Source organism: Tupaia chinensis, unplaced genomic scaffold (assembly GCF_000334495.1).
Source record: "Tupaia chinensis unplaced genomic scaffold, TupChi_1.0 Scaffold000321_1, whole genome shotgun sequence".
In the NCBI taxonomy this organism is placed as follows: domain Eukaryota; kingdom Metazoa; phylum Chordata; class Mammalia; order Scandentia; family Tupaiidae; genus Tupaia; species Tupaia belangeri.
Window position 1 is genome coordinate 346909 of NW_006159815.1, and position 16453 is coordinate 363361.

The 16453-nt window shown below is 36.7% G+C and overlaps 1 protein-coding gene across 2 annotated transcripts in view; it reads left to right on the forward strand.

Annotated features, from left to right (window-relative positions):
* LOC102485745 (zinc finger protein 25) overlaps nucleotides 1-11608 on the forward strand; it is a 40322-nt gene extending 28714 nt beyond the window's left edge. Inside the window, exons 2-5 of one of the 2 annotated variants that reach the window (XM_027773103.1) lie at nucleotides 2403-2529; nucleotides 7410-7502; nucleotides 8961-9296; nucleotides 9381-11608. In XM_027773103.1, the coding sequence (XP_027628904.1) occupies nucleotides 2403-2529; nucleotides 7410-7502; nucleotides 8961-9296; nucleotides 9381-9979 (1155 nt within the window). In that variant the 3' untranslated portion in view covers nucleotides 9980-11608. Of the gene's footprint in view, nucleotides 1-2402; nucleotides 2530-7409; nucleotides 7503-8960 lie in introns of both variants that reach the window. The other variant, XM_027773102.1, reaches the window with a different exon arrangement.
* Nucleotides 11609-16453: the final 4845 nt, after the last annotated feature.

Sequence of the window (16453 nt, forward strand, 5' to 3'; positions counted from 1 at the left end):
ATGCACTGCCTAGAGTGTGCCCACTCACTCTCTTACCCTTTCTTTCTCTCTCTCTCTCTCTGTTTAATTTTAGTTATTATTATTATTATTATTATTATTATTATTATTATTTAATTTGCTATAGGGCACACACTCTCACCAGGCAGTCAGTAAGAGGTTGCATAAAGTCAGCCACCAGGTCCAGCTCCAGAACTCAAGCCATGGTCACATATGTGGTATTTCAGCCCCTTAACCACCACAATACATGCCAGTCCCTCTGCCACCATATATCTTTTAATATCTCTTTTTGATTTCAATTGCCTAGTACCTCACATATATGGCTTAGTTATTGTGGTAGAGCATTCGTATCCTTCAATATTTCTCTATTAACTGTGATACTGTCGTTTACACCAAGATATATGCATATTATGTTAAAGAACAAAATCCTAAATCATCTGTTATTGAGGACATTTAATATAAATCAGTATTTCTAAATATATCCTCTGTGAATGGAACACAGAATTTCATTTGGTAGAACTGTGAATATTATAAAATATATTAGCATTGAATCTTTTTTTAAGAATTTCTAGAATGGTAAAAATTTAGGGCAGCACATGCAATGGAGGTTAAGGTAGCTAGATCCCACATGGCCAATGTCATGGTTTGATTCCTCAACCCAGTAGCTTGAGAACCACAGTAGGCACATGTACATCCATAGCCTAAATCCTGAAAGAAGGAAGAAATGTGGAGGGCAAATTGTGTCATGAACATTCCCCAATGGGGGTTATTTTTTATTTTCCATCTGCACTCCTCAACAAACACATGAGCAAATTTTTAAACAGTTTTTTCCTAGGTTTTCATGATATGATTCTGTTTAGCTTTAAATATTAGTGGTTTGTTTTTTGTTTTATTTTGTTTTGATTCTGTCCATTTTTTAGCTGCCTTAACCTCCATGCACCTCCTAGCGTATGCTCACTCTCTCTCACCCTCTCTCTCTCTCTCTCTATTTAATTTTAGTTATTATTATTTAATTTGCTATAGGGCAAACACTCTCACAAAGCAGTGGGTGAGAGGTTGCATAAAGCCAGATACCAGGTCCAGCTTCAGAACTCGAGCCATGGTGACATATGTGGTATTCCAACCCCTTAACCACTGCCTGCCAGTCCCTCTGTCCCCATATATTTTTAATATCTTTTTTTATTTCAATTGACTAGTACCTCACATATATGGCCTAGGTCCACTTTCATTGATTAGAATAGCTTCAGTTACCACTTGAATTTCTGCTGCTTCCTAAATATTTGACTACTGAAACATCAAAGATGATGTACCCAAGATTCCTCTGTCTACTGCTCAAGTTTTTCCAATTTTTTAATTTTTAGCACCCATATTTATATGCCTGCTTAAACAGAAAGAGTTCAGTTAACTTTCTCTTTGGTTTCAATGCCAAACAAATTAGTACCAATATTGTTCTGCTTTTTTTTTTTTTGGAAGAATTTTCTATTTGGTATTCTTATTTCTCTATTGCCTGATGTAGGTAGTCACTTCTCAACTTGATTTTAACCCTGTTATATCTCTTAAAGTTATCTTCAGACTACAATCTGTGGATAGCTGTTAAAACTGCAAATCTGGTTATATTATATGTCACTTCTTTTGGCCTCTTATTATTTATGTTTTGTGCTTTAGTGAATAGGTGATATTCATCTTTATGTGGATACTGTCAGTATTTATGAATGCACAACAGTCATATAAATATGTATATAGATATACTTCCACCTATGGTTAATTAACAGTATGCACTTGAAATATTGGAATTAGGTTAAGTATTTAAATACAAAATCACGTTGTAATCAGTTCTTTAAACACCTTTACTGCCTTTGTCTTTTATCACAGACCAGGAATACTTAACCTAGATGTACTCTTTGTACTTTTATTAGTATTAGGAATATACTATCTGTTTTCATGGGAAGACTGCTTTACGTATGTTTTCATAAGAACATTTACTTAGATGTTCTTACTGTTTTTGACTCAAAGCACAACTTGATAATACAGAAAAAGAAAAAAAAACTTTTTAGTTTTTATTAGACTCATTACCATAAACTTGTGTCAAAGTTAGTTAATCTAACACATTACTCCAGATATGTATTTAATACTTACATGTTTGTATGAGATAATAAGCACCTTGACATAACAGAATATTTATTATGCTTTCATCCCTAGCAGGAAAAATATTTGGAGATCTATGAGGGAATACTTGTAATATTTTTAGTGATGAATATGTTAGCATAGAGCTAGAATGTTTTTACTTCATTTTTTTCTCCCTTTGCAAAGAGTTCACAGACATACAGAGACAAACATACAGAGAAAGTAAATTTTCCATATTATGCTGTTTCCTAAGGCTGATAAAATTAAATGTATTTTTACAGGAGTTCATTTCATTTGAGGATGTTGCTATGGACTTTACCTGGGAGGAGTGGCAGGGCCTCAAAGATGCTCAGAAGATTCTATACAAGGATGTGATGCTGGAGACCTACAGAAACCTGGTGTTTTTGGGTTAGTGGAACTCCCACATAGCTCCCTAAAGTAATTACTTTCTCTTTTTGTAGTAAATGTTCAAGAGTTTTATAATGTTTATTGATATTTAGAAGTGAGATATCATTCTGTGGTTAATATGATTGGCACTCTTTAACAAAAATGCCCAAATCAGCCCCTTTATTGCACAGTTGAAAAAACTGAGTTGTTGTTATTCTTCAAATAGCTTACATGAATGGTTTGGAAAAAGTACACACTGCTTTTCATTAACAGGACACTGCATTGCCAAACCTGCAGTCATCTTGAAGTTGGAGCAAGAAGGAGAGCCATGGACATTAGGAGAACAACTCAATCAGAGCCTTGCAGGTTTGACAATACATACTTGTCAGGGACCAGTGTAACGCATATTCTTTTAAACAGCTTGTATTTTATTAAGAGGGAATAAAAGTGAGTAGTGGTAAGGTTAAAAAAAGTAGAAATGTTTTACTGGGATAAGAGTATGAAAAAATGAGTATATTATTTTTTAAATAGTCCTAAGGGAAGACATGTTTAGGGTGATTAGTATGTGTTTTTATTATATACACATCCTTTCTAAGTAGCATTTCTGCTTAAGTGACAAGACTTTTGGCTTCTGCAAATAGATGATCTAGAAAACTGTTCTCATTAGCAAAGAAACATTACACAGTACCCACTGTTATAAGAAAAAATAGAACAGGGAAAACAAATGACAGATGAAAATGTTTCAGCGTAAAATTACAAGACAGATCGTAGATATTTTGAATATTTTTAAAGGTGTTAAAGGAAAGGGAAACATAAAGGAGCAAAATAAAACAATTCATATTTTAAAAATATTAATGTAAATTGTTACCATAATTTATTAAGAATTAAAAAATATATATATTTCTTATTATAGATCAGTAACAATATTAGAAATATACATGAGCAGTGTAGAAGAAATTCATAGATATAATTTATGAAAATGGTTGTCTTTTTCTGACAAAGGATGATTGATATGCGGGAGACTACTTGTAAATGGAATGAATATGGGAAAGGCTGTGGTAAGAACAGTTCTTGTTGCCCAGTATATAGGTCAGATGTGGAAGAAAGCATTTATAAAAAGCCAAACTGTTTCATTGTGCAGAAGAGACAGTACATGCATACTATAAATGTAGAGAATGTGAGTAATTGTTTTAAAACTCATTTTTACAGTACATTTTACACATAGAGTGGAAGATTCCTATCCATGTAATGAATAAGAGAAATCCTTAATGCAGAAGTAAAATCTAGCTTTTTATCAGAGAATTCAGACAAGGAAGACACCCATTAGACATAATAAACATCAAAAAGCCCTTTTTATTTTATTGTTTAATTAATTTTTTTTGAGTTTTTTTTTTCACTATAGGGCGCATGCACTCGCCAGAGAGACAGAGGGAGACAGAGAGACAGAAAGCGAGAAGTCACCCCCCCCAGAGGGGATGGCCACGCCGCAATCCCTTCTCCTCCATTCTCCCCTCGGGATCATGGGCACGCACGCACACGTGCCCGGCATGGGCTTTAAGCCACCGGGTCCAGGACGTGAACTGCGGTCGACTATGTGGGAGTCCAGCGACATAGCCATTATGCTAATTGCTGGTTCCCAAAATTATGGAATACCTCAGAAATCACAGAGAAATAAAACCTTATAATGGGGACTAATTATGAACACTTTCAACTGTTGTTATACATGAGATAACTTTTATTGTAGAGAAAAAGAATAGATAAAACAATATAGGAATTTATTGTCTCTGAACACACCCTTTACTGACCAACTGAAAACTTATACAGGAGAGAAATCCTATGAATGTAAACAATGTAAGAAACCATTTTCCCGGAATTCAGACCTCACTGTACATCAGAGGAGTCACACAGGAGAGAAACTGTATGAATGTGAAAAATGTAGGAAAACTTTCTCTTGTAGGTCACAGTTGACCCTTCACAGGAGAACACACACAGGAGAGAAACTGTATGAATGTGAAAAATGTAGGAAAACTTTCTCTTGTAGGTCACAGTTGACCCTTCACAGGAGAACACACACAGGAGAGAAACTGTATGAATGTGAAAAATGTAGGAAAACTTTCTCTTGTAGGTCACAGTTGACCCTTCACAGGAGAACACACACAGGAGAGAAACTGTATGAATGTGAAAAATGTAGGAAAACTTTCTCTTGTAGGTCACAGTTGACCCTTCACAGGAGAACACACACAGGAGAGAAAACATATGAATGTGAACAATGTAGGAAAATGTTCTCCTGGAAGTCACACCTCACTATGCATATGAGAATTCACACAGGAGAGAAACCCCATAAATGTGAGCAGTGTAGAAAAATGTTCTCCCGGAAGTCATATCTCACTAGGCATAGGAGAACTCACACAGGAGAGAAACCCTATGAATGTGAACAATGTAGGAAAATGTTCTCCTGGAAGTCACACCTCACTATGCATATGAGAATTCACACAGGAGAGAAATCCTATGAATGTGAACAATGTATGAAAATGTTCTCCCATAAGTCAGCTCTCACTCAGCACTGGAGAAGTCACATAGGAGAGAAACCTTATGAATGTGAACACTGTAGGAAAACGTTCTCCTGCAAGTCAGACTTCACTCTGCATAGGAGAATACACATAGGAGAGAAACCACATGAATGTGAACACTGTGGGAAAGCATTCTCTAGCAAAGGAAGCCTCACTGCACATAAGAGAACTCTCACAGGAGAGAAACTGTGAATGTGAAAAGTGTAGGAAAACGTTCTCCTGCACCTCACACTTCACTCTGCATAGGAGAACTCACACAAGAGAGACCCTAAGAATGCAAACGATGTGGTAAAGCATTCTCCAGCAAGGGACGCTTCATGGTACATAAGAAAAGTCTCACAGGAGACAAGCCTTATCAATGTGAACAATGTAAGAAAATGTTTTCCGGAAAATCACACCTGACTTTGCATCAGAGAAATCATACAGCAGATTAATCCTATGAATGTGAACAATATGGGAAAACTTTCTCATGGAAGTCACAGTTCACTGCACATCAGAGAACTCATACAGGAGAGTAATCCGATGAATGCGAATGATGTGGGGAAACATTCTCCAGCAAAGGATACCTCCTTTAACATAAGAAAACTCACAGGAGAGAAGCACTATGTATGTCAACAATGTAAAAAACTACCACAAGTCAGCACTTTTTATATATTGGAAAACTCACTTAGGAAAGAAACCAAATGAATCCAAACAATGTAGGAAAACATTCTCCGGCAAGGGATACTTTACTGTACATCAGAGAACTAACTCAGGAAAGCATCCCTATGAATGTAAACAATGTGAAAAACATACTCCTGGAAGTTACAACTCACCAATCATTGGAGAACTCACACAGGATATGCCCTATGAATATGAAAATTTTGGTAAAACATCTCCTGGAAGTCAGCACTCAATGTGTATCAGAGAACTCACACTGGAGAGAAACACTATGCCAACAGTGTAAGTATAGGGAACATTTTACTGGAAAGAAGGGCTCATTTTACATCAGAGGACTCAAATAGAAGTGAAACCTTATTAATAGCAATAATATAGGAAATTTTTCTTTTGGAAACTATATTTTAGTAAGCATCTGAAAACTCACACTGGGGAGAAACTTCATGAATGTAGGGATTATAGAAAATCTTTCATTTGTAAGTCAGCCCTCAGTGTACATCAGAAAATTCACAAAAGAAAAACCCTGTGAACGTCAATGTACCAATAGGACATCTTCCATCTAATACAAGTCAACCTTTACTGTATATCAGAGAATGCAAGAGTAAGTCCTATAAATGGGGATGGTGTACAAAATGTTTTCCGAGTAGACATTCCATACTCTACATTAGAACACCAACAAAGAAGAGAAACTCTGTAAGTGTGAAAAGTGTAGTAAAACTTCCTGTAAAGGTCACAATTTACTGTGTATCTGAGAACTCTTAGATCAGAAATTTAATAAATGTGAAAAATGAAGGAATCTTTTCACTAGAGTTCAAAACTCCCTATACATTAGTAAACTGAAGTGGGAGAAAATCCTCAGTAATGTAAACTGTGCTATAAATCCTTGAGTCATTATTCAGAATATGAATTGATCTCTTAATGTAACAATGTTGAATGTTTTTCAAATTCAGCTTTGATTCAGCAAGCACAGTACTCAAAATTAAGGCATCAGAAAATAAATTTGGGAATGATATCTACGAGTACAAAAGGGGAACATTTCAGAAGGTTGAAGACTAAGATCTATGATTTTCCAACTACAGAAGCAAAATACTTATTTGGCAAATTGATTTTTTTGAGAGATTTTTGATATAGGTTGTGCATCCTCTCTGGAGAGACAGAGACAGAAATCAAACCATCCCCTGGGAGGATGGTGACACCACAATACTTTCTCCACTCTCCTCTAAGGATCTTGGGCACACATGCACACACACCTGGCGTGAGTTTTAAGTCACTTGGTCTGGGACTTCAACTACAGTGGAATATACTATAGTCCTGTTGTTTAACCATTACGCCACCTGCTGGTCCCAGCAAAAATTTATTTCTAAGACCTATGTTTGATGGTTAAAGATGCAAGAAAATACAATTGCTGATTTTGGCAGAAATAAAAATGCGTATAAAAATTTGTTTAGCTTCCAGTTCTGGCCATGGTATGCAAGACAACAGAAAAAGTGTTTTAATGTTTATTGCTATTTATAAGTGAGATTTCATTCTGTGGTTAATATATTTGGCACTCTTCTTTAACAAAAATGCCCATATCAGCCCCTTTATTGCAGTTGATAAAACTGAGTTGTTGTTACTCTTCAAATAGCTTACATGAATGATTTGGCAAAAGTACACACTGCTTTTCATTAACAGGACACTGCATTGCCAAACCTGCAGTCATCTTGAAGTTGGAGCAAGACAGAGAGCCATGGACATTAGGAGAACAACTCAATCAGAGCCTCCCAGGTTTGACAATACATACTTGTCAGGGACCAGTGTAACGCATATTCTTTTAAACAGCTTGTATTTTATTAAGAGGGAATAAAAGTGAGTAGTGGTAAGGTTAAAAAAAGTAGAAATGTTTTACTGGGATAAGAGTATGAAAAAATGAGTATATTATTTTTTAAATAGTCCTAAGGGAAGACATGTTTAGGGTGATTAGTATGTGTTTTTATTATATACACATCCTTTCTAAGTAGCATTTCTGCTTAAGTGACAAGACTTTTGGCTTCTGCAAATAGATGATCTAGAAAACTGTTCTCATTAGCAAAGAAACATTACACAGTACCCACTGTTATAAGAAAAAATAGAACAGGGAAAACAAATGACAGATGAAAATGTTTCAGCGTAAAATTACAAGACAGATCGTAGATATTTTGAATATTTTTAAAGGTGTTAAAGGAAAGGGAAACATAAAGGAGCAAAATAAAACAATTCATATTTTAAAAATATTAATGTAAATTGTTACCATAATTTATTAAGAATTAAAAAATATATATATTTCTTATTATAGATCAGTAACAATATTAGAAATATACATGAGCAGTGTAGAAGAAATTCATAGATATAATTTATGAAAATGGTTGTCTTTTTCTGACAAAGGATGATTGATATGCGGGAGACTACTTGTAAATGGAATGAATATGGGAAAGGCTGTGGTAAGAACAGTTCTTGTTGCCCAGTATATAGGTCAGATGTGGAAGAAAGCATTTATAAAAAGCCAAACTGTTTCATTGTGCAGAAGAGACAGTACATGCATACTATAAATGTAGAGAATGTGAGTAATTGTTTTAAAAATCATTTTTACAGTACATTTTACACATAGAGTGGAAGATTCCTATCCATGTAATGAATAAGAGAAATCCTTATTGCAGAAGTAAAATCTAGCTTTTTATCAGAGAATTCAGACAAGGAAGACACCCATTAGACATAATAAACATCAAAAAGCCCTTTTTATTTTATTGTTTAATTAATTTTTTTTGAGTTTTTTTTTTCACTATAGGGCGCATGCACTCGCCAGAGAGACAGAGGGAGACAGAGAGACAGAAAGCGAGAAGTCACCCCCCCCAGAGGGGATGGCCACGCCGCAATCCCTTCTCCTCCATTCTCCCCTCGGGATCATGGGCACGCACGCACACGTGCCCGGCATGGGCTTTAAGCCACCGGGTCCAGGACGTGAACTGCGGTCGACTATGTGGGAGTCCAGCGACATAGCCATTATGCTAATTGCTGGTTCCCAAAATTATGGAATACCTCAGAAATCACAGAGAAATAAAACCTTATAATGGGGACTAATTATGAACACTTTCAACTGTTGTTATACATGAGATAACTTTTATTGTAGAGAAAAAGAATAGATAAAACAATATAGGAATTTATTGTCTCTGAACACACCCTTTACTGACCAACTGAAAACTTATACAGGAGAGAAACCCTATGAATGTAAACAACGTAAGAAAATGTTTTCCCAGAATTCAGACCTCACTGTACATCAGAGGAGTCACACAGGAGAGAAACCCTATGAAAAGAAACGATGTGGAAAAATGGTCTACAAGAAGTCACACTTCACTGTGCACCAGACAACTCACACTGGAGAGAAATCCTATGAATGTGAAGAATGTGGAAAATCTTTCAGGTTCAAATCAGGTTTGCATAAACATTGGAAAAAACACACAGGAGAGAAACCCTATGAATGTGAGCAATGTAGGAAAATGTTCTACCAGAAGTCACACCTCACTGAGCATTGGAGAACTCACACAGGAGAGAAACCATATGAATGTGAACATTGTAGGAAAACTTTCTCTTGTAGGTCACAGTTGACCCTTCATAGGAGAACACACACAGGAGAGAAACCATATGAATGTGAACATTGTAGGAAAACTTTCTCTTGTAGGTCACAGTTGACCCTTCATAGGAGAACACACACAGGAGAGAAACCATATGAATGTGAACATTGTAGGAAAACTTTCTCTTGTAGGTCACAGTTGACCCTTCATAGGAGAACACACACAGGAGAGAAACCATATGAATGTGAACAGTGTAGGAAAGCATTCTCCAGCAAAGGATACCTCACTGTACATAAGAGAACTCACACAGGAGAGAAACCCCATAAATGTGAGCAGTGTAGAAAAATGTTCTCCCGGAAGTCACATCTCACTAGGCATAGGAGAATTCACACAGGAGAGAAACCCTATGAATGTGAACAATGTAGGAAAATGTTCTCCCATAAGTCAGCTCTCACTCAGCACTGGAGAAGTCACATAGGAGAGAAACCTTATGAATGTGAACACTGTAGGAAAACGTTCTCCTGCAAGTCAGACTTCACTCTGCATAGGAGAATACACAGAGAGAAACCATATGAATGTGAACACTGTGGGAAAGCATTCTCTAGCAAAGTACGCCTCACTGCACATAAGAGAACTCTCACAGGAGAGAAACTATGAATGTGAAAAGTGTAGGAAAATGTTCTCCTGCACCTCACACTTCACTGCATAGGAGAACTCACACAAGAGAGACCCTATGAATGCAAATGATGTGGTAAAGCATTCTCCAGCAAGGGACACTTCATGGTACATAAGAAAAGTCTCACAGGAGACAAGCCTTATCAATGTGAACAATGTAAGAAAATGTTTTCCCAAAAATCACACCTGACTTTGCATCAGAGAACTCATACAGCAGATTAATCCCATGAATGTCAACAGTATGGGAAAACTTTCTCATGGAAGTCACAGTTCACTGCACATCAGAGAACTCATACAGGAGAGTAATCCGATGAATGCGAATGATGTGGGGAAACATTCTCCAGCAAAGGATACCTCCTTTAACATAAGAAAACTCACAGGAGAGAAGCACTATGTATGTCAACAATGTAAAAAACTACCACAAGTCAGCACTTTTTATATATTGGAAAACTCACTTAGGAAAGAAACCAGATGAATCCAAACAATGTAGGAAAACATTCTCCAGCAAGGAATACTTCACTATACATCAGAGAACTAACTCAGGAAAGCATCCCTATAAATGTAAACAGTGTGGAAAAACATACTCCTGGAAGTCACAACTCATCAATCAGTGGAAAACTCACACAGGATATCCCCTACGAATATGAAAGTTTTGGTAAAACATCTGGAAGTCAGCACTCAATGTGTATCAAAGAACTCACACTGGAGAGAAACACTATGACAATAGTATAGGGAACATTTTACTGGAAAGAAGGGCTCATTTTACATCAGAGGACTCAAATAGAAGTGAAACCTTATTAATAGCAATAATATAGGAAATTTTTCTTTTGGAAACTATATTTTAGTAAGCATCTGAAAACTCACACTGGGGAGAAACTTCATGAATGTAGGGATTATAGAAAATCTTTCATTTGTAAGTCAGCCCTCAGTGTACATCAGAAAATTCACAAAAGAAAAACCCTGTGAACGTCAATGTACCAATAGGACATCTTCCATCTAATACAAGTCAACCTTTACTGTATATCAGAGAATGCAAGAGTAAGTCCTATAAATGGGGATGGTGTACAAAATGTTTTCCGAGTAGACATTCCATACTCTACATTAGAACACCAACAAAGAAGAGAAACTCTGTAAGTGTGAAAAGTGTAGTAAAACTTCCTGTAAAGGTCACAATTTACTGTGTATCTGAGAACTCTTAGATCAGAAATTTAATAAATGTGAAAAATGAAGGAATCTTTTCACTAGAGTTCAAAACTCACTATACATTAGTAAACTGAAGTGGGAGAAAATCCTCAGTAATGTAAACTGTGCTATAAATCCTTGAGTCATTATTCAGAATATGAATTGATCTCTTAATGTAACAATGTTGAATGTTTTTCAAATTCAGCTTTGATTCAGCAAGCACAGTACTCAAAATTAAGGCATCAGAAAATAAATTTGGGAATGATATCTACGAGTACAAAAGGGGAACATTTCAGAAGGTTGAAGACTAAGATCTATGATTTTCCAACTACAGAAGCAAAATACTTATTTGGCAAATTGATTTTTTTGAGAGATTTTTGATATAGGTTGTGCATCCTCTCTGGAGAGACAGAGACAGAAATCAAACCATCCCCTGGGAGGATGGTGACACCACAATACTTTCTCCACTCTCCTCTAAGGATCTTGGGCACACATGCACACACACCTGGCGTGAGTTTTAAGTCACTTGGTCTGGGACTTCAACTACAGTGGAATATACTATAGTCCTGTTGTTTAACCATTACGCCACCTGCTGGTCCCAGCAAAAATTTATTTCTAAGACCCATGTTTGTTGGTTAAAGATGCAAGAAAATACAATTGCTGATTTGGGCAGAAATAAAAATGAGTATAAAAATTTGTTTAGCTTCCAGTTCTGGCCATGGTATGCAAGACAACAGAAAAAGTGTTTCAAGACACAGTGAAAACTGAAAGATTAGAGTACATAGAAACATTGGAAATGGTTATAAATATTGGAGTCAATGTGGGAAAAGGGTGAGAGAAGGGAGAGAGTGTAAGAAGAGAAATTAGGGAGGAAAATAGTCAAGACATTTATGGCATACAAAAATGGGTTATGATATACTGATGATAATGTGTTTGCATCCTCACCTGCACTGGTGGGAAGTATATTCATTTTGGGTAAATTCAACTTACAAGCTAAGTGATGTGTAGTAATTAAATGTTTACAATTTTAAAAAATTAAAGAAATAAAATGTACAGTAAAGGCCTAATAAAATAAAACAAAACAAACAAACAAAAATTCTAAGGTTTTTCACCACTTGGGAACTACTCCTATGCACTGACAGCTCACTTCACGAGTGCCTCTGGTGAAATGTACAAGTTCACTTTTAGAATGGATTCCATCTAGGCTTGACAGGAAGCATGTGTAGTGTGTGGGTGTGTTGGGGGACAGCATAGTCATGGGTGGTTATAATATTTCCAAGATCCTCTTTTGATGTTGATCATAGCCTTTGTGGCCAGCATTAGCCAAGAGATTCTAAAGCAGAACAACCATTGTTATAGAAAGTAATCCAAGGGGAATTGGTATTAGGCTGCTTTTGGTTTGCCCGACATCATCAGATGGCCCAGGTAAACTAGACCAAACCATAGTTATCTTGTAACACTGACTGGATTGGTTGCATAGTAATGTGAATATACTGCACAGTAATAAATTGCATATACTTAGATGTGGTTAAAATGTGTCATACTTTTGACTTGATCAAACTTTAGACAGGCCTCTCAGTATTTTACTTTCCTCTGTGTACGTCCTTGTAAAATCTCTTTTAGCAAAGAACCCTGTTAAGGTAGTTTCCAAGAAGCCCAACTCTAAATATCATGCCATTTAAAATAAGTGATTAGGTTTCTTATCTTTCAGTCCCCCTATGGTGCTGTCTGATCACCCTGTCTGTGTTCAGTAAGAATCCTGTTATTTCAGTTTATCCATAATCCCTCATTTATCTAATGTTCCCTTAGTAATTTTCTATCTGATGATCCCCACACGACTCCTCAGTTGTTGATTTCCACTGTTCACACGTTTTGAAGTTGAGTCCAATTCTCTCTTCCCCACTGCAAACTCCCTTTTCAATGGACCATATGCTTACCATGATGGTCCAAAGTAAAGCTTTTCTTATCCCAGTTTAACCAGTGTCATTGAGTCAATTTCTTCAAATAGGCTTCAAATTTGGGGGGACTTTCTTCCACAATAAAAATAGTTATGGGTTGTTCAGAGTAGTAATAATAAGTGCAAAAAGTAGTGGTTGCTAGAGGCTAACTTAGGTGGGAGAACTTGAAAGATTTAACATTATTATATATTAATGATTATAGATTGTTCAGTTTTACAAGATGACAGGAGTCATGAACATGACTGGTGGTGATGTTCCTAGAGCCTTTAGAGGAAAGATGATAAATTTCATGGAGTATATATTTCACCCAAATAAATGAAAAATAATAAATACACCAGTATATAAAATATATAATCTGTCGTGCTACATATAGTGGCAAAATAATGAACAATGTTATTCCAGTAACAATTTAATACAATTATGGCCCATGTATATTAAAGTAGAAAAAAAATACCGACACCTTAGTATTAGAAGAATGTTCCCAGAACAAATTGAGTGTTCCTTGAAAGTGTGACTATTGTCACAGTAACTATTGTATGTCTGTCATTTTCTCTTTACCTCCACCATCTTCTGAGACTCCCCTTCTTTCAAATTTGTTCACTTTTGAAAAGGCTTTGAAAGCTTCTAAAAAAAGCCCAAGATGAGAGTGATAGGGGAAGTATCTGCCAAAACACATTTTATCCCAACATATTTTTCCATACTATCAAACTTTTCTGAGAGACTAAATCATGATTCATTAGTGTATAATTTTTAAGAGGTTTTTGCCGTAGGGCACGTGTATTGACCAGAACAGTCAGAGAGACAGAATGTGAGAAATCACTCCCTGGGGGGAATGGCTGTGCCACAATCTCTTCTCCTCCATTCTCCTCTTGGGATCTTGGGCACACATGCATACATGCCTGGTGTGAGTTTATGCTGTCAGGTCTGGGACTCAAACCACAGTTCACTACATGGGAGTCCTGTGACATAGCCATTAAGCCAACCGCTTGTCCCTAGTGCATGATCATTATTGCACTAAAGGCCTAGCATGTGCCTTAGAAGAAAACTTGAGTATGTTTTATTTTTAGCCAAAACCTTTTTAGTTTTCAAATTTTAAATATCCATACTGTGGTATCTCCACCCAAGAGTTGAGACACTTGCTCTCCCTGTCCTGAAAAGTGTCTCTAGGAAGCTAAAAACCATTCAGAATTGTCTAAGAGGTTTATCTCATGATATGAAGCAGTCTTAAAGGAAATCTCCATTCAAACATTTTAGGAAATTTTTTCCTAAGTCAGAAAGATATTCAGGAGACCTACACGGATGTTTTGAGCATTTGACTGCCACCTAGTGGGTAGAGTTTTTTTTTTTCCTTTTCTTTTTTTTTCTTTTTTCTTTTTTTCTTTATTATCATCATAATCTTCTTTATATTATATTGGATTATATATAACTTTACAGTGTATTACATTGTTTTTTCAAAATGGAATGCCATGCAAGTCAGTCAGTACAAAGACATTAATCTCCCCGCTTCAACATTCAATATCTTTTCTGTTTTCCCCAATCATTATTATTATTATTATTATTTAAAACAGTCAATCACTATTTCTCATTTTGCTTGTAAAAATACTTTGTCCATCATGAAATACTTCTCAGACCAATCCAGTTGAGAATACTATACATGTCATCATCAACAGTTAATAAGCCATATCTGTTTCTCACTTATGTCCTGCCTCTCTATTGTTCAATTGCTATCTTTCTCTATTCTCTTCTCTTCAATTCCCCCATTCCACACTGTCCTATTCTCATTAAGTACCTTCACTGCTTTTATGTCCTCCAATGTTTTGCTCTCTATCATAGAGTGCGGATAGTCGGTATATATTGAGTGGATACATACAATATCTTTCTTTCAGAGCCTGGCTTACTTCACTCAGCAATAGATCCTCCATATCTGACCACTTTCTATCAAATTCCAGGGTCTTGTTATTTTTCATGGCTGAGTAGTATTCCATAGAGTATATATACCACACTTTTCCAATCCATTCATCAGTTTGTGGACATTTAGGTTGGTTCCATGTCTTGGCAATTGTGAATAATGCTGCAATAAACATGGATGTGCAAGCACTTTTCTGACTGAGCGTTCTCCTGTCTTTTGGGTAAATACCCAGAAGTGGGATTGCTGGATCAAATGGTAGTTCTATTTGTAGATCTTTGAGGAACCTCCATATTGTTCTCCACAGTGGTTGAACTAGTTTACATTCCCACCAACAGTGTAGGAGGGTTCCCTTTTCACCACATCCCCGCCAACACTTATCACTTTTTATATTCTTAATCTTTGCCATTCTGACAGGGGTTAGGTGGTATCTCATTGTGGTTTTTATCTGCATCTCCCTTATGATGAGGGATGTTGAGCATTTCCTCATATGCTTTTTGGCTGTTCGTATGTCTTCCTTAGAGAGACTTTTGTTCAGCTCACTTTCCCATCTTTTAATCGGGTTAATCATTTTTTTTCGCATAAGGCACTTGAGTTCCCTATGTATTCTCGTTATCAGTCCCTTGTCTGAGGCATATTTAACAAAAATATTTTCCCATTCTGAGGGTTGTCGGTTCACACTTGTTACTGTGTCCTTTGCTGTGCAGAAACTTCTTAGTCTAATATAGTCCCACTTGTCTATTTTAGGGATTATTGCCTGTGCTTTGGGAGTCTTATTTAAGAAGTCTTTGCCTACTCCAATGTCTCCCAGAGTTTCCCCAGCATTTTCCACAAGTAGTTTTATTGTCTGAGGTCTTAGGTTCAGATCTTTGATCCATTTTGAGTTGACTGTTGTTAATGGTGAAAGATGGGGGTTCAGTTTCATCTTTCTGCAGGTGGATACCCAGTTTTTCCAGCACCATTTACTAAAGAGGTTTTCCTTTTCCCAATGGATTGACTGATATCCTTTGTCAAAGATCAGTTGGCTATAAGCTTTGGGAGTTATTTCTGGGGTCTCTATTCTCTTCCATTGGTCCACATGTCTGTTTTTATGCCAATACCATGCTGTTTTGATGACCACAGCTTTATAGTATATCTTGGGATCAGGGAGTGATATGCCTCCTACTCCATTCTTCTTACGCAGGATTGCTTTTGCAATACGAGGTCTTTTATGGTTCCAGACAAATTCTATAATGCCAGACAGACAGAGAGAGACATAGAGACAGAAAGTGAGAAATCACCCCCCAGGGGTGATGATCACGCCGCAATCCCCTCTCCTCCACTCTTCTCTCGGGATCTTGGGCACGCACGCACACGCGCCCGGCGTGAGTTTTAAGCCACCAGGTCCAGGACGTGAACCGTGGTCGACTA